The sequence below is a fragment of the Coenobita brevimanus genome, chromosome 15 (assembly GCF_032717465.1).
Source record: "Coenobita brevimanus isolate Jiangsu-jjx chromosome 15, ASM3271746v2, whole genome shotgun sequence".
In the NCBI taxonomy this organism is placed as follows: domain Eukaryota; kingdom Metazoa; phylum Arthropoda; class Malacostraca; order Decapoda; family Coenobitidae; genus Coenobita; species Coenobita brevimanus.
The window spans coordinates 36152589-36174636 of record NC_136968.1 but is presented as its reverse complement, the minus strand read 5'-3'; the positions used below and the strand labels follow the sequence as shown (position 1 = coordinate 36174636).

The window sequence follows — 22048 nt, the reverse complement described above, 5'->3', positions numbered from 1 at the left end:
AGACATGTAGGCAGACTGGTATGCAAGTTAGAAGGCAGGAAGGTGGAAGTAGGTAAGTAAGTGGGTGTAAGTAGATATATATGGGTTGAAGGTAGGTAGGGCGGCAGGCTAGTAAGTAGGTAGGAAGATGGGGTAAGTAGGTAAATAGGCAGACAGGTAGGAAAGTAGGTAGGTAGGTAGGTAGGTAAGAAGGTGAGCGGGCAGGTAGGTATATAGGTAAGAAGGTAGGTAACGGAGAAAGAAAATAACTAGGTATGTCGGTGGGTAGGTTGGTATAAGAGAGAGAGAGAGAGAGAGAGAGAGAGAGAGAGAGAGAGAGAGAGAGAGAGAGTTCACCACAAAAATATCTCCATTAAGAGGTAAGAAAAAAGAGCACAACGGGTTTAAACTGCGCAGTACACACACACACACACACACACACACACACACACGTCCAAAATTGTGTGTGTGTGTGTGTGTGTGTGTGTGTGTGTGTGTGTGTGTGTGTGTGTGTGTGTGTGTGTGATGTGGGTTCAATCCCCAGCCACGTCCCCAGTAACCCGCCGTCCAGACAGACCCCATTACACTTAACCACACACTAATTCCACCCCAGTGTGAAGAATGGGGACCTGTTTTATGCCAGTCAGGAAAGAAAGACCAGTTTTTGACCGGTTGGACATTGACCTGACTTTGGGATGTTAAGCGAGGTCACTGAAGCTGTCTGACCAGTGTGTGTGTGTGTGTGTGTGTGTGTGTGTGTGTGTGTGTGTGTGTGTGTGTGTGTGTGTGTGTGTAAATACTTTCTCTCCTTTTATCTCCCTCTCCTTCATTCTTTCCTTCCCTCCCTCCCCCCATATCTTCCTTCCTTCCCTCCAGCTTTCCTCCCCCCTCCCCTCCATTCCTCCATACTTCCTTCCTTCTCTTTCCAATATCTGTATTTCCTCCCATTTTCCTCTCCTTTACCTCCTTCCCCTTCCCTCCCCCTTCTTTCTTTCCTCCATCTTCCCTCAATTCCTCTTTCCCTCTTTACATTCCCTCCGTCCTCATTCCTTTCCATATCCTTCCTTCCTTCCTTCCTTCCTTCCTTCCTTCCTTCCTTCCTCCCTCCCTCCCTCCACCCATCCATCCATCCATCCCTTTCTCCCTCATTGCCTTCTACTTTTCTTCCCTCCTTTCCTCCCCTTTTTCTCGCTCCTTCCATTCCTCCTTTCTCCCTCCCCCCGACATTCCTTCCTTCCTTCTCTCCCTCCCTGCCCCTTTTCTCGTTCCTTCTCTCCCTCCCTCCCTACACTCCCTCATTCCTTCCCTCCCTCCCTGCCCTTTCTCGCTCCTTCCATTCCTCCTTTGTCCCTCCCTAAACCGCCTCATTCCTTCCCTCCCTCCCTGCCCCTTCTCTCCCTCCCTCCCTGCTCCTTTTCTCGCTCCTTCTCTCCCTCCCTCCCTCCCTGCTAACCTCCCTTCCTCCCTCTCTCCCTCCGTGGTACCGTTAGAGCAAATATCCAACCCACACACACCTCGCTGCCAAGTCTGGATGGATGGTTATGTGGAGGGCTGGAGGGGTTGATAGATAGATGAAATAGATAGATGGATAGATAGACAGGTGGATAGATAGATGGATTTGACTGACAGATGGATGGTTCTGTGGAGGGCTGGAGGGGTTGATAGATAAATTAATAAATAGATAGGTGGATAGATAGATGGATTTGATTGATAGATGGATGGCTCTGTGGATGGCTGGATGGAGAGGTAGACAGGTGAATAGACAGGCAGACTGACACACATACATACAGGTAGATAGATAAAGATGCACAGAGAGACAGATAGACAGACAGACTGATGGATAGATAGCTGAATGGATAGACAGGGATAGACAGACACAGATCAACAGGCAGACAGACAGATGAAAGGATGGAGATTTGGATGGTTGGAAGGACTGATGCTAATAATGTTAAGGAAATGATAATAAGAATACTAACGCTAAATGAGAGAGAGAGAGAGAGAGAGAGAGAGAGAGAGAGAGAGGGAGGGAGGGGGGGGTTGCAAGTGAGGTGAGTGACCTGGCAGTCAGTCCACTGACCTCGCTAGAACAGGTTACTCTCTCTCTCACTCTCTCACATCCTGCTCATCCTCTCTCTCTCTCTCTCTCTCTCTCTCTCTCTCTCTCTCTCTCTCTCTCTCTCTCCTATTAATACATTTTTTCTTTTTTTCTTTTCCAGAATGAAGAGTGGAGGCCTGGCAGCGTTCCTCCTCCTCCCCTTTGTTGTGGTAAGAATTATGTTCACTTAAAGAATAAAAAATAATATATAATTAGCGTGTTTGTAAAGCCTATCTACCTATGAATCTACCTACACAGCCAGCCCATTTATAAACCTCTGTCTACCTACCTATTTTAGTTACATAGCGCGTCTACCTGCCTACCTGTCCTCTCGACCCACCTGCCTTCCTACCCACTTATCAATTCAGTTTATCTACCCTGCCTAAACCTAACTTCCCTCCCTCCCTACCCACATACCTACCGACCTACATACCTACTTACCTATCTGTTTTGTTAATCTACCCATCCTACCCACCCAGCTACCTACTCACCTACCCACATACCCACCACCCACCCTACCTACCTACCTATCCTAGTCTACCCTTCCTACACACCCACCAACCAATCCTGCCTACTTACCTACCTACCTGTTTGTCAGTCCTATCTACTTACCAACCAATCCTGCCTACCTACCTACCTACCTACCTGTTTGTCAGTCCTATCTACTTACCAACCAATCCTGCCTACCTACCTACCTACCTGCCTGTCAGTCCTATCTACTTAACTACTCACAGCTCACTCTAGGAAGTAGCTACAGATAAGATGTTAGAATGGAAAGAAGCTCCCAAACGCTTCTTTCTAAGCGATTTATTTTGCTTATTTACACCATATCGTCCTCTTCTCTGTTACTTAAATCATTCTAATGGTATCATACTTTGCATAAATTACGTACGAAACGATATCAGAAAGCCGAATCCAAAAATAAATCGGTAAGGAACAGGTGTTAGGGAGCTTCCTTAACCGCCCCGAATGGAGAATTGAAAGAGAAATTAAAGCCTGCAGTCCACTGAGTTCACGCTGAGAGAGAGAGAGAGGGACGCTCTCTAACACCTCCTCCTCAGCGATTTATTTTGCTTATAGCTCCTTACTACCCTGTGTCATTCAAACCACCCAAATACCAAAAGGATATTAATCAGCAATATCCAAAAATAAATCGCTAGGGAAGAGGTGTTAGGAGTAGGCTGGCCTTTGGTTCCTTCTTCCTTGCATTAAAAAAAAATACTAGTTCTGTCAGATGAAGAAAAAAAAATGATACTAAAGGTGGTCTCTTAAATGACACTGGGAATACCGTAACGCCTCTTCCCTGGCGATTTATTCCGCATATCACACTTTAATGTCATCCTGTTATGTAAATGCTCCTGGCAGCCCTGAGAGAGAAATGGGTCTGGGTGGTGGTGGTGGTGGTGGTGGTGGTGATGATGATGATGATGATAAGGATGAGGAGGAGGGGGAGAAGGTTAATGATGATGATGATGATAATAATAATAATAATAATAATAATAAACATCCATTTTGACAGGTGGAGGTGTGTGGTCATGGGAGATTGATGGACCCTCCGGCACGGAACGCAATGTGGCGCTTAGGCTATCCAAACCCAGTGAATTACAATGACAATGAGTTATACTGCGGGGGATATGTAGGTACGTACACACACACACACACACGTACACACACACACACACACACACACACACACACACACACACACACACACACACACACACACACACACACCGAGACATACAGAGAGAGAGAGAGGTGGGGATGGGATGAATTTCAGTAATGAGAAGGATAGTACTGAAACCTGGAATGTGTGTGTGTGTGTGTGTGTGTGTGTGTGTGTGTGTGAGTAACAGACAGACAGACAGATAGATAGATAGACAGACAGATAGATTAATGGCTCTCCTCCTCAGTTCACTACCAGAAGAACAACGGCCAGTGTGGTGTGTGTGGAGATGACTTTAGGGCCAAGGTACCCAGGGATCACGAGGCAGGTGGATATTTCGGCAACGGGATCGTCGGCAGAAGCTACGTGGCTGGACAGGTAATTACAGGCGTTCGTTTTCACCTGAGGGAACGGGGCGACTCCTACATATTTTCCTAAGAAGTATATTGCACTGCGTATGGGTGAGAATGAGTCTCCTTGGTTACTACTGAGTCTCCGTGGTTACTATGAGGCTGATGGATGTGGCAAAGGCTATGTGGTGTGTGTGTGTGTGTGTGTGTGTGTGTGTGTGTGTGTGTGTGTGTGTGTGTGTGTGTGTGTGTGTGTGTGATGATGATAATGATGACGACGAGTGACACGAGCGACAATAATAATAACATTACCCAGGACGATAATAATGCTAGCCAATCTAACTCATAACTTTCCTGACTTCTAACTTGTTCAGGTCATAGACATCGAGGCAGACCTGACCACCAACCACTGGGGCTACATGGAGCTGAAACTCTGCCCACACAACAACCCTAGGGAAATCATCACCCAGGAGTGCTTGGATCAGTTAGTTATTTTCTTGCATTCCAGTATTTATTGTACTATTTTATTTATTTATCTATCTATCTAGCTATTTATTTATTTGTCTATTTATCTATCTATTTATCTTTGTTAAGGAGGTATGTAGGAGTACTTGGACCAGTTAGTTATTTATTGTAACCCATTATTTAGTCTACTTTATTTATTGATTGGAGTGGTAACCATAACCAACACATATGTGTTATCTACGTGTCAACAAGTGGGTGGAAGGGTTAGTGTCCCTCCCCGTAAAACAACTAGCTCAAAGACAAAATGGGAGAAATGGAGTTCCCCCGAGCTAAGCCCTGTATTGGACTATATAGCCCCGCTAGGGTTACAGGAGCGAGCTACCACTCCCGGCACGGCAGCCCGGGCAAGGCTCGAACTCGCAATCCCCCGATTACGAGTCCAGCGCGCTACCACTGTGCTACCGCGCCCCCAGCTCAAAGACAAATGGCCACCCCTTCAGGGATTATGGTGTCTAGCTGTACAGTAGATAGACAAATATTTCTTTTTTTATATATATAAATTTTACTCATCTGGCTGTACCCTGCCCTGGACCTGGATTAAACTCGCATCCTTTTAGTCTGCAGCCACACTAATCCTAAAGTAAGCTAACATGATATACACTAACCAAAACTAACCTCAGCTAACCAATCTTTTCTTAAACTAACATTATATACACTAACCAAAACTAACCTAACTTTTCTAACCAGATGACCACCACCATACACACACACACACACACACACACACACACACACACACACACACACACACACACACACACACACTTATTTCTGTACATAGGTTTTAACTCACACCCTCAGACAGCAGACCAGTTCTCTCGCCACTTGACCACCACCTCCACATAAAACATAAGCTAAACCAAACTCAGTATAACCTAACTTCTCTAACTACCACACCACCACCACCACCACCACACAGCAGGCCAGTTCTGTCATCACTTAACCACCACTGCCACGTAACAGAACATAAACTAAACTAATCCTAATCTAACCTAACCTAACTACTCTAACAACCTCCACCACCACCACATAGAGTCCCATTTATCTCTGTATGTGGCCTTGAACTCGCATTCACTCAATCATACTAGAGGAGGGATTCTCAAAGATATTTACAATCAATTCTTCGTCATAAAGTAAATTACTTTTTGCAAGAAGAAATAGAGACAGGATTAGATATTACACTCTCTTTCCTTGTTTTTCCTTCAAAATAATGTGATTAACAATATTTTTTTTTCTCTCATAAATAAGATCTCTCTCTCTCTCTCTCTCTCTCTCTCTCTCTCTCTCTCTTGCACGAAGACCAAGATATAAAGGAAAGTTCTACAGTTCTCGGGTCTTTCCTGCATCTATAACAAAAATTACAACCGGGAATCAATCCTCAATATGCCTCACAAACTCCCATTCCAGTCCTCTAGCCAATCAAACTCCCATTCCAGTCCTCTAGCCAATCAAACTCCCACTCCAGTCCTGTACCCAATCCCCACCATCTCCACACAGGTACACTCTGCCCCTTGTCGGGACAACGGAAACTCGCTTCATCATCCCCAACGACAGCAAGAAGGTGGAGACGTTTAATTGGCAGGTCAAGCTCCCAGATGGCATTACGTGTACCAACTGTGTCATTCAGTGGAAGTACTTTGCCGGTTAGTACAAGCTGTTACATATACTAGTGCTCATGATGTACTGTACTAGATTGTGTGTGCTATGTAAGAGACACAATGGTGGAAGGTGAAACTCCAGGATGATATTACATGTACTCTACTGTGTCATTCAGTGGAAGCACTTTGCCAGTCAAGTGTGAAGATGAGTGTTAGAAATACAGTACTTATGTACAGTAGGTAATGTGCCAAGTGATGTACAGTGCTAGATGATGTGCTAAATTGTGATTGGAGCTAAACTGGGTGCTTGTGTTAAACTGTGAACTATTTAGTATGTAATAAGCTACACACTGAGCTGTAATGTTTGCCAAACCGTATACCATGTTATGAGTGTTAAATTGGTGCTCCCTCCCTACCCCCAAAAGGAGGATGGGACAACCTGAGCCTGCAGTCCTTCAGGTTCACATCCAGACAACCCTTGAGCAACAACAATAGGCACAACTATATATCTAACTGTATCTGTATTTATACCTGTCACTGCATCTATGTTTTTATCTATATCTGTATCTCCATAGCATGTACAGTACCTCTGTATCCATTCATCCTCATAGGCAATACCTGAGGCTATAACAAAGAGACTGGAAAGGATGCAGAGGATATAATATGATCCCACGAAGCATTCACCACCTGCACAGACAGCACCATCAACTTCACAACAAACCTGGCACAAACACAGGCGTATCTATATCTGTATCTATTTTGTGATCTCTTAATCCCCACAGGCAATACCTGGGGTTTTGACAAAGTGAGTGGGACGGGGGCGGTGGGCATTGGACCCCAGGAAACATTCATCAACTGTGCGGACGTGACCATCAACTCCAACACGCCCTCTTTCCCGACGGGCGGTGCCGGTCAGATCGACAACCCGTGGCTGCTGTATTTCCGCGGCTCCTTCCCAGGCTTACCACGGGAACATACCGCTAAGCCATTAGCCAATGGTCTTATTCCACTAATTATCAGGTGAGACCCATTTAGTGATGTAAAACTAATGATTAAAAAAGTGACTACTGTCCCATTCCTTCCTCCGCACCACATATGGCTTTCCTCTTCCAACACAGTGCTTAGCCTCACTTTATAAGGCTTTCTTTAGCTGTCTATGCTTTCCATCGATATATCTATACTATCTCAATGCTTTCTTTTTTTTTTTAACTTTCTTTGGCACCTACAGTTACTTGTAACCTTATGGATTAATTATGAGGGGGACTGTTTTCATCCAAAAAGTTATCAGTAACTGGAGCTTCATAATGGCTGAGAACAGGACATACTGCTGCAGCATCCTCCTTAAGTATCTCAACCTCACGAAACACCCTGTATAAAGGTGATGGAAAAATCAAGTTTGGATAAATGTGTCAGTGTTGGGATATCCCCGTGTTGGGATGACTGTGTGTGTGTGTGTGTGTGTGTGTGTGTGTGTGTGTGTGTGTGTGTGTGTGTGTGTGTGTGTGTGTGTGTGTGTGTGTGTGTGTGTGTGTGGTGTATAAAAGGGTTTTGGTACAAGGAGATGTCTGAATATCTGGTTATCTGGATATCTGAGTGTCAACGCATGGGGGTGCTGAGAAGATTGTGTATGTATGTGTGTGTGTGTGTGTGTCCGGTCAAAGACTTAACCCTTTTGCTGTTATATACACTCACAAAAGTGTCTTTGCCTATGTAACTGATGGTTTCAAATTTGTTTCATTCACTGTTTCAATGAGGGAAGAAGTAAAGACATTTTTCAGTAACAACATCCACTTAGGCAAATTCCTCAGGCTATACCTGATAATTTTATTAATCTGAGAGAAACTGCATCAGTAAAAGGGTTGATCAGAGAATGACGTGGTGCTTCCCTTGTCTCTCTCCTTGCATGTCACTACTGTACCGGCCATGGGACTCAACCAGTGAACCGCAAGAACGCGACCTCAAACCACTCATCGTCAGGTGATTACGTTCATACCCTGGTGCATGGACTGTATTCTATCAGCCTTGCATGGACCTCTAATGTCCTATTAACCTTGCATGAACCTTCCGTGGAGCAAATTCTGATAAGCTTACTGGACTGCCTACCTTAACACCTCTTTCTCACCACTGTTAAACAACACTGCATTTTTTTATTTATTAATTTTAAGTCACCTCTCTTGATATAAAAATAACATAAATGACATGGGCAGGAAGTACCAGCCAAAGCTCCAGCTGTGTTTACGGTGGAGTGCAAGAACAGTTAAGGCTGTACCCTTGGCAACTGCACTTCAAATTTCCCCACCACAGCTGAGAAAAACACGTGTTGTCCTCTCATACCAAAGGTCCTCCCATCATCAGGACAAAATCAACCAGTGTCCCAATATCATCCTTGACACTGTGGAGTATGGCAACACCCACGCAACCACACACGCTAACCTCTTTTCCTTTACCTAATAACCTGCTACCATCTCACTCTTTACTTGCATTCCTTTCCCACTGGGGAAGGCATGCAACACCTATCAAGCTATACACTCTCACCTCTTTTCCTTTAATCTTTGCCATCCCACTCTCTAGCCACATTCCTTCCCTGTTGGGATAGGCATGCAACACACATTCAATCATACATTCTTACCTAGTTTTCCAGTAACCATTAACCTGCGGCCATCCCACTCACTGCATCCCTTCCCCACTGGGACAGGCATGCAACACCACTCTAGCTACACAATATGATCCCATTTCCTGGCCAACTATTAAAACCAAAAGTCAGTAATGATTTTCCTAGGGATAATTCAAGCCATGTATTACTGTACTACAATTCAGACTTTGGTGATGCGTTGCTATAAGTGGTTTATTTTCACATGACATATCTTTATCCTTTTCAGATCAGCTGACGGCCAAGGGCAGTCAGACTGGGGAATAAATTCGACTAGTAACCAAAGAGATTCTTGCCCACCTCAAAACTAAAGCTCACTGATATTCACACAACCAGAGCACAGCATTCAAGTTACGTCGACCGCCCAGTTCCACCACATGAGAACAATTCCATGCTTTTGCTGAAATCTGATGTGTACCATTCCTACCACATATCACGTATAAATTTTTCCTGTTTGAGGATTACCAAAACATTTTCTTCTCAGTTACTGAACCAATCATGGTACAGTACGTCATACTGTTTTGAAACTGGCATGAAAACTGCCATCCAGTGGTACCAGAGTTCTTCCATAAAAGAGCAAGATGTAGCTGAGAAACATTTCCAGTGGGCAAGAAAAGAGAACGAAGAAGTTTTTTCTCAGCTATTAGGCCAATCATGGTATGTCATGCCTTTTTGAAATGCAAAAACTGCCCTTCAGTGGTACCTGAGGTGGTTTGGCCATGTGGAGAGGATGGAGGGTGAAAGACTGACGAAGAGAGTGTATGTGAGTGAGGTGGAGGGGGGAAGAGGGAGGGGGAGGCCGAGGATGAGATGGAGGGATGGGGTGGAGAGGTATATGAGAGAGGGGGGGTGTGAGTTGGGAGCAGGGCAGTGAAATGGCGGGGAACAGGGCGACTTGGAGGCGATTTGTTTGTGGCCACCACAACGGGATTGAGGCGTCTGGCAATAGATAGACAGATAGACAGTGGTACCTGCCATTATCAAAAAATGGAGCTAAATGTAGTTAAAAAGGCCAAAAATACAATCTTGTTAACTCAGATATCTTCCACACTTCCGATGTCAACACTTATTCCTTCACAACTCTTGCTGCTTGAGATTTCTCTGATCTGAATAAAATCATACAACATTAACCAAAAACAATACAAATCTGATGATGACCAATTAACCTACATATAATAATAATAACAACAACAATAATAATCATACCGGTAATAATAATAATAGTCTTCGTTGCTTTATTCTTTGTACTTCCAAACAGTATCACTTAATTTAGAAATGACCTACAGTAGTGAAAGAGTTAATGAAGACTACTGACCTAATTATCTATTTAATATGCTGCATCTGAGTATCCACACACCTGATTATCCATACCTAATGACTCACATATCCAAGATTCGAAATATCTCATGACTTTGTTATCTGATGTTCATACCACCACAACTACCATCACCAGTATCACACCTACTACCAAAATTACCACCATCACCATCACAACCACAACCAACCACCACAACCACAGCTAATATCACCATAACCACAACCAACCACCACCACTACCACCACAACCAACCACCACCACCACTACCACCACATGCAACTACCACTACCACCACATCTACTACCACACCAGGACCACAACTAACCACACTACCACTGTCCGCAGATCGAACCTTTGCATACCAGTGGGTGAGAAGGAAGATGACCCCGTGATGCAAACTTGGTGTCGGGAGAACTGCCTCAAGTACCCACCAAACTGCCCTACAGATTTGTGCCGTTGTGTGTAAGTACTGGAGTGTTGCTGTTAATGGTCAAAATAGTAGTAGTAGTAGTAGTGGTACTGTATTGTTGTTGTTGTTGTTGTTTTTATCATTATTATTATTATTATTGGGGAAGTAGTAGTACTGTACTGTTTTATTGTTATTATTATTATTATTCACTCTCATCTTAAGTGTCAGGACCAACTCCCTAGCTCCGGGCTCCTACGCTCCTCATGGGGCAAAGCAGGATTGGATGATGGATGGATAGATTATTATTATTATTATTATTATTATTATTATTATTATTATTACTATCAATGTGGGCAATTGTGTGTGTATGCGCCAAAGCAAGACCGTGCAAGCAGAGTGAGAGAAGAGTTCTGGACAAATGTGGAAGCCTGCATGGAAAACTTTGAAAGGAATGAAAGAGTGTTTTTGATCAGAGATGTGAATGGAAAAGTAGGGAATGTGAATGTGGATGGAGTAGTTGGTGAGTGGAGTGTGTCTGCAGAAGTGGAAGAGAATGGCAGTGCTCTAGAGGACATCTGTGCAGGGAGGGGTTGGTGATAGCCAATACCCTCTTAAGACCCAAAATGACCCACAGGTATCCATAGCGAATGATGAGATTGGAGGCTGGTGAACTGAATGAACAGAAGGCAGTGAGTAATTATGTGTGTGTGGATGATAGAATGAGGTGTGTAATGGATGCAAGAGCATACAGAGGTTGGGAGAGTGGACTTTCTGACCAGGGAACAGAGAAGTGAGCATGGAAGTAAACAAGTAACTGCATGACAGTATTGTGATACCAACTCTAACATATGGCAGTGAAGCTTGGACTTTGTTGGAGGGACACAAGTCAAGAGTGAGAGCGGTGGAAATGAGTTGTTTGAGAGGAGCATGTGGAGTTACATGGAGAGACAGACTGACAAATGAGGAAATGAAGGAGCACTGTGGTGTGGATGTGATAGAAGGTGTTAGGAGAAATACATTGAGGTGGTTTGGCCATGTGGAGAGGATGGAGAGCGAAAGACTAACGAGGAGAGTGTATGCGAGTGAGGTGGAGGCCGAGGATGAGATGGAGGGACGGAGTGGCGAGGTATATGAGAGCGGGGGAGCATGAGCTGGGAGCAAGGCAGTGAAGTGGCACGGGACAGGGCAACGTGAAGGCAATTAGATGTGGCCACTCCTTGCAGTATTGATTTGTCTGGCAGCAGATGGATAGATAATTATTATTACTGTATTATTATTAAGGACACTGGAAATGGGTTCTTGAGGAATGTGTGTGAAGCATGGAGAGTGAATAAAGAAATACTGTAATGCGATTCATGAAAGATGTGAAGCATGGAAGTCTGTAGACATGAGCTCGAGAGGGTGTGTTTAAATGGTATAGTCATGTAGAGAGAATGGGTGTGACTAGGGTGGTGAAAAGGGTATATCTGAATGAGTCTCAAGATGGGAGGAGATGTGGTAGGCCTCGAATAAGGTGGATAGATATGGTAAATGTCTGCCTGTGAAAGCAAGGTATGGAGAGTGATGAGACTAGAGAAATGAGTGGATTAAGCTAATGAATGATAGCTACAGTATAACAGATGAATGTGTAGGAAAGGGAGGTATGGAGAGGGATAAAGCAAGGGAAATGACAGTGGATTGAGACAGCTGGAAGAGAGATAAGGTAATTGAGTTATGAGGCTAAGGAATTGACAGTGGACTGAGCTGATGAAAGATGCAGTTGATGAATGTGTAAGACTGGGAGGAATGGAGACAGATCAGGCAAGGGAACCAACAGTGAATATAGTGGAAAGTGAGACATGGCAAGCTGGTGAGTGTAAAAGCAAGGTATGGAGAGAGATGAGGCTAGGGGACTGACTGGATTGGGCAGGTTGCAAGAATTTTGTGCAGAGGAGTGACAACCATCAGATTTACTCTGTCTGATAAGTGATATGAAGCAAGTAAAAGTGAATGTTTGTGCCCATGGGGTAGAGTCAGGATTCAGGGGGCTGTGGCACATGAATAAGAGTATGGTCCATTTTACTGGGCAGAATTTCAGTTAGTTTCTCCTTCTGTGTGATTTTGTTACTGCTCTCAAGGCCTAACCTCACCCCATTGTTAGGTGGGAAAAAGAAGAAATGATGATGATGATGATGATGATGATAACGATGATGTATATTTCAGACACAAATGCAAGGCCATTGGTGAGTTTGCCCTGGAACACCCAGAGAATGATATTTTCTGCCACCAGTACTGCCTCGGCTACCCCTCCTACTGCCCCAAAGACAAGTGCGAGTGTACGTAAATGTAGAAGGTGTACGATAGTCGGCTGGTTTCATCTGACAGGACTGAACCATTCTTATGATACAGAAGTAGATAATGCACTATTGCCAGCTGGCTTTCATCTGACTGAACCTCAATGCTCTCACAATTCCCTATATCATTCCTCCTCCTCTCCAAGGACAGGTGTGAATGTACACCCACTACAAAAATATCTGTTACCCTTGGGTGTGATGAGCTTGAAATTATTTGTAAAAGTGACACAGCGCTCATTTGGTACTGTTGGTATTTCTGAATCCTCAGTCCACGAGTCACAATGTATCACACCACGAGGGTAGTGAATATTTTATTAGTGGGTGTACATAGACGTACACACGGCACTAAAGCCAACTGGTTTTCATCGGACAGAAATAAACTGGACAAGGGATGACTGTATAAAGCTGATTTAGCATTCAACTAATTTCCAGCACCAGTTGTACAGAAAAAGCAGAGATATTTTGGACCAAAATCCTGACACATTATGAGCACTATTGTTGGCTTGATTTCATCTGATGCAAGTAGGCCACTCTCACAACTCAAACACTGTGTCACTGGTACATGAACTCTGATGAGCTTTAGGTATGTGGTAGGATTTTTTGTTTTTCCTTTCAAGCAAAGAAAAAAATTAAACCAATGGCAGGACTTCCACAAAATTTTTATTTCCAAGAAAAAAATAAACAAAAGAGTGCCAAATTCAAGATCCATTCATTTCAAGATGCCTGGACACCCTGCGTGTAAATGACTGGAGATCATAGCGAGAGGGAAATGCAGACTAAGGAAGACAGTTTCCGAGCTGACCTGTTGCATGTGCGAATGACTTAAAGTATCAGCTAACTTTTATAATAGAGAGCTGGAGAGAATAAGGATGACAGTGTGCTACCAGATGAGTGCTACAAGCCTGCCATAAGAGAGGAGGGATGCAAACAGATATTCAGAAGAGCAGCAACCACTGAAATATTTATAGTTTAATCTACAGCATCTACATTCTGAATTAACTAATTTTTAACCAACAGCTGTACTGGAAAAGGCAAAGTTGACTCATTTACAGGTGAGTGACATTGGTGAGGCAGACTCATCTACACCTGAACATTATTAGAACGAGATGGGGTATTCTGTCAGTTAGCAAAAGTTTCAGCGAGCCTAGTGGTATACCCACTAAATAAATATTAATTACCCCTGGGTGCGATGAATTCTGAAATTATTTGTAAAAGTGAAACTGTGTTAATTTGGTACCGGTGGAGGTTCACAATCCTTGGTCCCTGTGTCATATTGTATCACACCACAAGGATAATGATGATTTTTTTTAGTGGGTATCCTTCTGCCAATTCAAAGCTTCACCAGACTCGGCTGAATCAGCTTACTGAGAGTAGCCAAAAATGCAAGACAATGCAGAATTAAAGACATGGCCTAGATCTATTCCCTATAACAGCATTTTCCAACATAACTCTCTCTATCTACCTATCTGCCTATCTATCTATCTATTAGCCAGATGCCTTTACTACTACACCACTGAGTGCTCTTTGTCTATCTACCTACCTCTGAGTCTGTCTATTGGCCTATCTATTTCTATCTACCTACCTGTCTATCTGTCTATTAGTGTCTCTTTCTCTCTCTCTCTGTCTACCTGTCTACTAGCCAGATGCCTTAACTACAAAAACACTTAATGGAAATCATTCTCGTATCTCATACTGTATTCTGAGCAACAGGTGTGGTGCTGAAATGTATACTTGCTGTTATTATTTTATTTATTTTTTTCTTGGTTAATCAAACTGGTTAATGCCTTCAGCCCAATTTAGTGTACTTTCAGTTGTTGTGGCTTCTGCTATGGATGTTGTATTGTATGTACAGTCTACCAAAAATGTATTGCACACCTGGGGATCAATGGCTGTGAAAATGAGTGAGTTTTGCAGATGCACATGACTCCATTAACATGTTACCTAAAAACAATATACCATCCAATATATGCCGATGTATGCAACTTCATGTTGTAATAATTACCAAGGACAATATTTGCAGGTACAATTACAGGCTTTCCCATACATCACAATGCTTGGTTCGCGTTTCAGAATATGTGCAGTAAGATGGCCGGTACTTTTTTGGTTGACTGTGGCGTACATGAACATGACAATTCTCGTACTCTAAAGGTGCAAATGTGTGTGGAGTGCAAGTGAGTTTTTTCAAAAGTAGCAGTGCTTATGAGAAACAAAAGACCAGATTATGATGATGATGATGATTATATTATCATCATTATTATTATTTATTATTATTATTATTATTATTATTATTATTGTTGTTGTTGTTGTTGTTACTATAACTGTATTATGAGGAATTATTGCTACTGTTATGATGATGATGATCATCATCATCATTATTATTATTATTATTGTTATTATTAGTAGTAGTATTCAGTATTATATTATTATTATTATTATTAATGACTATGTTATTTTAATAAACTTTGAAATGCTATTGAAGAAAGGGTTAAGGAATCATACCTCTAACTCATCTAATTTGAAGGCGCTCTCCTAAACTGACTGAAACTCTGGTGGTATTCTCACTGCCCTTCTGCAGTTCACCATTCTCCTTTTGAGAGACAGGGAGGGAGCTGAGGGATGTTTGTACTGCACGCAACACAGCCACAGAGTTACAGTGCCACCACATGAAGGCATGTCTCCACCACCAAAACTATGAGTAGCAAGAATCAAAGTGGAAATTTACATCACTGGATGATAGTAGAATGATGCCTCCATGTGGTGGCACCAATATAACAAGGCAACTCCACTGCCCAGTTAGACAGACATACCTCAGTGTACTCCCTATCCTCTGACAGGAGAATGGTGAACTGCAAGTGATGGAAAACTTGTCAGCAGTCCACCAGGGTCACATTCAGATGAGTTTGGGGATGCAGCTACTAATAACAATAACAATATTTAATGATAATGATAATAATAGTAATAATAACAATAATACAGTAATAATAATAATAATAATAATAATAATAATAATAATAATAACACGACTGAGGGTGTTAAGCAATATGGCCAAGCACAGTGGTTAATCAGAAATATACTGGATACCTAACCATGATTTTGGCTGTTAATTTATTCTTTAAGTTATTTTCAGTTAAACTGCTTGTTATTGCTGCCACTGTCAAGCTTTCCTATTTATTGTTGTTAAGCTTTCCTATTTATTGTTGTTAAGCTTTCCTATTTATTGTTGTTAAGCTTTCCTATTTATTGTTGTTAAGTTACTGGGTGAACATTGTTAAATATATACCAGCAAAAATGTGTGTATGTGTTTACTATCCTATTGTTGCATTTGTAGATAAAGTAAGCAGGAAAATGTAGTGGTGGTGGTGGTAGTGGTGGTTGGTGCGGTGGTGGTAATGATGGCAACAACGATGGTGGTGGTGATTAGTGGTGGTGATCATTGGTGATGCTGCTGGAAGTGACAGTGATGATGGTGATGGTGAAAACAGTGGTGGTGGTGCTAAGGCAAATATGGCTCCTATACAGTCAGCAACTGAAGAGTTAGGAAGAAATTACAGAGTTGGTGTAGCACAAGTAACCTTTGAGAAGCTGATTTTGCAGGTGTTGTATTCTTTCCATACCACAAGAAATAAGATACAATAGTAATTACACCCTTGAATGTTTTAGACATAACCTACATTGCTATTACAAAGACAAAAGTGCATACAAGAGAATACTAACCACTTTTGGTGTAACAAATGAAAGCCTGGTGGTCTAGTGGATTAGGAAGTGTCAAATGAATTGTTATTACAGAGACAAAAATGCACTGATGAGAACATTAACCCCTTTGAAGATAACAAATGGACACCCGGTGGTCTGGTGGGTTCAAATGTATCGTGAATGTGACCCAAGCTTACTTCTGAGAGGTGGCTGGGGTTTACTACTCACTTAATGTTACTCAAGGGTGGTAATGACTGGTTCACTACATTCTGCTGTCCCTGTCTTTAAATCGTATCACTGTTACATTAGTTGAAAACAATGACAAGAAACCATCTCTCATTTTTTGTCATAAGCCAGTACAACAGACTGAACAGGGAGGCCGCCAGAGATTAAGCATCGAGGTGACCAAGCTGACATATGCAAGAATGTTGGAAACTTTATAAATGATACAACGTGTACGAACCATCTCAAAACGATGAACAGGTTTGTTGTTGTCTGCTTTTGCCTCCATTGTACATTTGGCTTAAGTGTGTGGACTGAATATTCTCGCCCTGGCCCCTTACACTGCTATAAAGGATTGAATAGCTTATGAATGGATGAAAGTAGGAGTCCAATTAGGGGTGAAAATATGAGTCCAAGTAGGGATGAAAATAGGAGTCTAATTAGGGATGAAAATAGGAGTCTAATTAGGGATGAAAGTAGGAGTCCAATTAAGGGTGAAATAAACCAGCAGTACAGTAAATCTACACTATATTGACCATGTCTTTTATCAAATGCTTTAAAACTGTGACACTTTCTTCTCTTGTACCAAACTCAGTCCAAAAATAATTCACATAAATCAATGTTCTGATGTACTCTTGGTTTTACTACCGTACTTATTATGCTTCACTAATATGCATGACCATTTCTTTCTGAGCTACCTGCATACTGTATCAGATATCTGTCTTGTAGTCGGCATACCAGTATCCTTATTTACAAACTGTCTAGTAATCACATGGGGTTAATAATATCACTACACCTGAAGTATACAGATACTGGTATGGGGGTCCAAATATCACCATATCTTAAATTAGGTATTACAGTACTTTCTCACTTCCTCATGCATATCACAGAATGATGTGTACAGTCACAGAAAAAACTATCTTCCCAGTTCTGTATGAGGAAAATTTACAACTGGTGAAATACAGTGAAAACCCCATCTCTTCCACTTTGTGTTTCAGATGATTCTATTTTTCTGTTATGTATTCATCAAACTTTGAGAAGATACAGTACTTATTTCTCTCTCTGTACCTTAATGTCACTGAGCACTGTTCTGTGTGGTAATGACCTTGAAATATCACGGCACTTTAAATTCACAGACATAAGGGGCCCAATATCTCCATATATTAGATTTAAGTACACTTATTTTTTGACTTTGTTGTACAGTTAGAGAAACAAGTATATTCCCAATTCTGTCCAACAAATTTTTGCAATTGGCAAAATACAATGAAAACCCTGTCTCTCATAAGCATGTTTCAGATTATTTGATATTTCAGTTGCATCTTCATCAAACTTTGGGAAGATAGTTGTCTCTCTTTCTGTACACTGTGATGAACTGACATACGCATCTTTGTCTCTCTTTGCTGGGTACTTTCATGTCATTGAGTATTGTTCTGCGTGGTAATGAGTTTAATGATATCACTACACTTAAAATTAGCAGATATGAGGGTCTTAATGTCACCAAACATTAGATTTGGGTTCACTTTCTTCCTCACTTCGTCGTACATTGAATGAACCGACATGTGTGTCTTTAAGGTATCTTTTCTAACGAACATTTTGTCACACTGATCACACTTAAATTCCTTGACCCCTAAATGTGTTTTTTGGTGGTTCTTTAAGTGGCCCCTCTGGGTAAATTTCTTATCGCATACATCACACTCGAATTTTCTTTCGCCTGTGTGGATCAAAACATGCTGGATTAGATCACCCCGATGGCTGAACTGCTTGTCACACTCATCGCACTTTAGGTTCTTGATTCCCATGTGTCGTTTGATGTGTGAAGACAGATGGGAACTCTGAGCAAACCTATGACCACACTCCTCACATTCGTACCCTTTTTCACCTGTGTGAGTCTTGTTGTGCTGGTTCAAGTCGCTCTTCCGTGCAAACCGCTTATCACACTCTAGGCACTGGTAGTTTTTGACATCAGAGTGAATTTTCAAATGCATCGTGAGGTTGCTTCGCTTTGTAAACAACTTCCCACACTGAGAGCATTCATAATTCTTTACCCCTGCATGCATCAGCATGTGATCTTGAAGACTCGCCTTATGTGTAAACTGCTTCCCGCACTCTAGGCACTCGTAGTCTTTCTCCCCAGAGTGAGTCTTGATGTGGGTCCTCAAGTGACTCTTCTGCGTGAACAACTTTCCACAAATCTCGCACTTATGTCTCCTCTCCCCGGTGTGAATCAGAACATGCTGATCTCGATCATATTTTCTCGTAAACGTCTTCAAGCACACCGAGCATTCATAATCTTTCTCCCTCGTGTGAATCTTCCTGTGTGCCCACAGGTGACTCCTCTGCATAAACAAGTTTCCGCACACCTCACACTTGTGTCTCCTCTCCCCAGTGTGAGTCAAGCTGTGTTGTTCTAGGTCGTATTTTCTCAAAAACCTCTTCTGGCACTCCACGCACTCATAGTCTTTCTCTCCTGTGTGAATCTTTGAGTGTATCCGTAGGTGGTTCTTGAGCGTGAATGACTTTCCACAGGTTTCGCACTCGTGTCGTCTCTCCCCAGTGTGAGTCAGGATGTGTTGGTCTCTGTCGTATTTTCTTGCAAACCTCTTTGGACACACCACACACTCGTAGTTTTTCTCCCCTGTGTGAGTCAAGGTGTGTTTGTCTAGGTCATGCTTCCTTGCAAACCTCCTCAAGCAAATACGGCACTTGAACTTCCGAACACCCGAGTGTACAACGGAGTGGCGTGTGAGGTAGCACTGAAGTGTAAATGTTTTGCTGCACACCTCACACTCGAACATTCTACTTTTCTCTTTCCCCACTTTCTCCTCCTCTTCCTCCTCCTCCTCCTCCTCTTCCTTCCCTTTCTCCTCCTCTTCTTTACCTTCCTCCTCCTCCTCCTCCTCTTCTTTCCCTCCCTCCTCCTCCTCCTCCTCTTCTTTCCCTCCCTCCTCCTCCTCCTCCTCAGTGTACTCTAATTCCTCAGACTTTATCTTTCTGTAATCAAGGATTTTATTTAATCTGTCTCTGCATACAAATACCCTATCTTTCCTCTTCTCTCTGCACTTGTGCATTTTAGTAACTCTTCCTTTGCACTCAACTGATCCATTCTCCTCCTCCTCACTCTCTAATTCCTCAGTTTGTTCCTCTTTGCACTCAGCATCTTTACTCACACTTTCATTACCATTGAATACTGGTACTCTACCTTCTTGTTTCTCTCTGTACCTTAATCTATTGCTCACCTTTTCTCTATGCTGAAGCAATTTACCTTCCTCAACCTTGCATTCTAAATCTTTCAGGTGTTTCCCTTTGCACTCATAGTCTTTGCTCACACTTTCTCTGCACTTAAATACTCCATCTTCCATTTTTTCTTTGCATCTCAACCTTTTACTTGCCCTTTCTCCGCATTCACCTGATCTACCATCCTCCATTTTGTACTCTAAATCTTCCAGGTGTTCCTCTTTGCATTCATAGTCTTTATTCACTCCTTCTTTGCACTCACACAGTAATTCTTCCATTTTTTGCTGCAGTTCAGCCTTCTATTCCCTTTTCACCTTAACTCAGCCCAGGTTTTGGTTCTTTTCCAGCATATTTCATGTAACACGGTGCCAGGAGCAGACAGGATTATGGCTCTACATCCCTTCCATAACACTGCTTCAAGACTAGCATCATGGCTAATCTATTGTTACAACTCAGTACTAAAAATGGAGATGGTAATTTCAGGCCAAATTAGAGTAAAATCAGTATAGCTACTCAACGCCTCTTTACACTTTATTTACGTAGGGTACTGCACTCCTTTTCTACTTTTCCAAATCCTTCACAGTTGCATTTAAGTCCATTATACATTTTATTTTTGTACCTGAAATTCTTGTCATTACTTTATTTTCCCTTTTATATGTCCTGCTCACAGAAGAGACTGACTGCCTGCACCCAAAGTCCCAGCAGTCCTCCTACATGCCACACACTTTCATTTATCACCACTTGGCCACTAATATCCACTGTTCATACTAAATACAAGTCAGGGGTCTCTCACTCAGGACCTGTGTGAATGTATAAGCAGGCATGCTTTTTTTGTTTTTCTGACATGCAAGTGGGGTCTTAAAGATCAAAAGTGTCTATTATATGAAATTCAAATCAAACTGTACCTTGCACCAGCCTGGGACTGAACTCATGACCTTTTATACAGCAGAACACTTATCTAACCACCTGACCACCACCTCTATTTTCACACCCAAAGCTTTGACGATTCTAGACACAACTACAGCACATTCATTTTAACTAGGTAGATATAATTCTTTTGCAACTTATTTCCTGTAGTTCACTGACAGAATAGGACAATACTATGGCTCAACATCCATTTCACAGAACTCTGCTGTGACTAGCACCTATTCTAGTGATTTACTTCTGTTTCAGCTGCCAGAGATTGAGCAGCATGGAGAATTGCCATTAAGTAACCAAAGCCAATACATGCAAGCATACTGGACCCCCTATACATGGTATAATCGATATAAAATGGAGCGATGGCAATTTTACACCTACCAGTTATTAAAGTGAACAAGGCATATTCTGACACAAAAATTATTATCACTCTAACAGCTATGAAAAACTGCCTTGAATACTATCAACACTCAGCCCTGTAACACTCCATAAAAACAGTTCTTTATGGATAACTAATTTCTTGAACACAAAAGACAGTGTTTATACCATTGGATGTGAAATTCGGATATGATGGCAGAAGTTTCTGACAACTGCCTCTAAGCCTGTATGGGACAAGCTTCTTATGGATAACTTAAATTTTAAACATGAAACCAGAGAGGATGCGAAATTCCAAATCGATGGTGGAGTTTTTGAAGACGGGAGTTAGCTTTCATTTTTGTGTCCTCTTCACGTTCTTGCAGTACAGCAATTTGATCTGTGAACAAAATTATGTAGGTGACCTTACTGCTGACCTGAACATTAGCCTGAGGACATGCCTTGTCTCTTATTCTAGCTATACTGTAGTTCTTTCACCTTAACTTAGCCTGGATTACTGTCTCATTAATTTGTGTGGCTCAGTGGCAACAAAAGACAAATATATAGCACTACATCCTTCCCATTAAAACTTCTTTGTGGCTACCAGGATAGTGTTGATCCTTCCCTCTTAATCTACCTATACTGTTTTCATCCTGGCTTGGTTTTTTGTCCCATTGCAGCTTAATCTATGTAGCTCAGTGGCA

General features: G+C 42.2%; 1 protein-coding gene across 1 annotated transcript; it reads left to right on the top strand.

Annotated features, from left to right (window-relative positions):
- The first annotated feature begins 254 nt into the window (after nucleotides 1-254).
- On the top strand, nucleotides 255-12913 carry LOC145390757 (uncharacterized). The gene is made up of 8 exons (XM_080265555.1): nucleotides 255-260; nucleotides 3594-3714; nucleotides 3988-4118; nucleotides 4465-4574; nucleotides 6113-6258; nucleotides 6996-7233; nucleotides 10527-10643; nucleotides 12793-12913. The coding sequence occupies exons 1-8, from the start codon at nucleotides 255-257 to the stop codon at nucleotides 12911-12913; spliced, it is 990 nt and encodes a 329-aa protein (XP_080121681.1).
- The last annotated feature ends 9135 nt before the right edge of the window (nucleotides 12914-22048 follow it).

Excerpts from the sequence above, each read along its gene's own strand:
- LOC145390757 (XM_080265555.1), top strand. Across the intron at positions 3,715-3,987 it reads ATACTGCGGGGGATATGTAG|TTCACTACCAGAAGAACAAC; the intron begins GTACGTACACAC and ends TCTCCTCCTCAG. Across the intron at positions 7,234-10,526 it reads CTTATTCCACTAATTATCAG|ATCGAACCTTTGCATACCAG; the intron begins GTGAGACCCATT and ends CACTGTCCGCAG.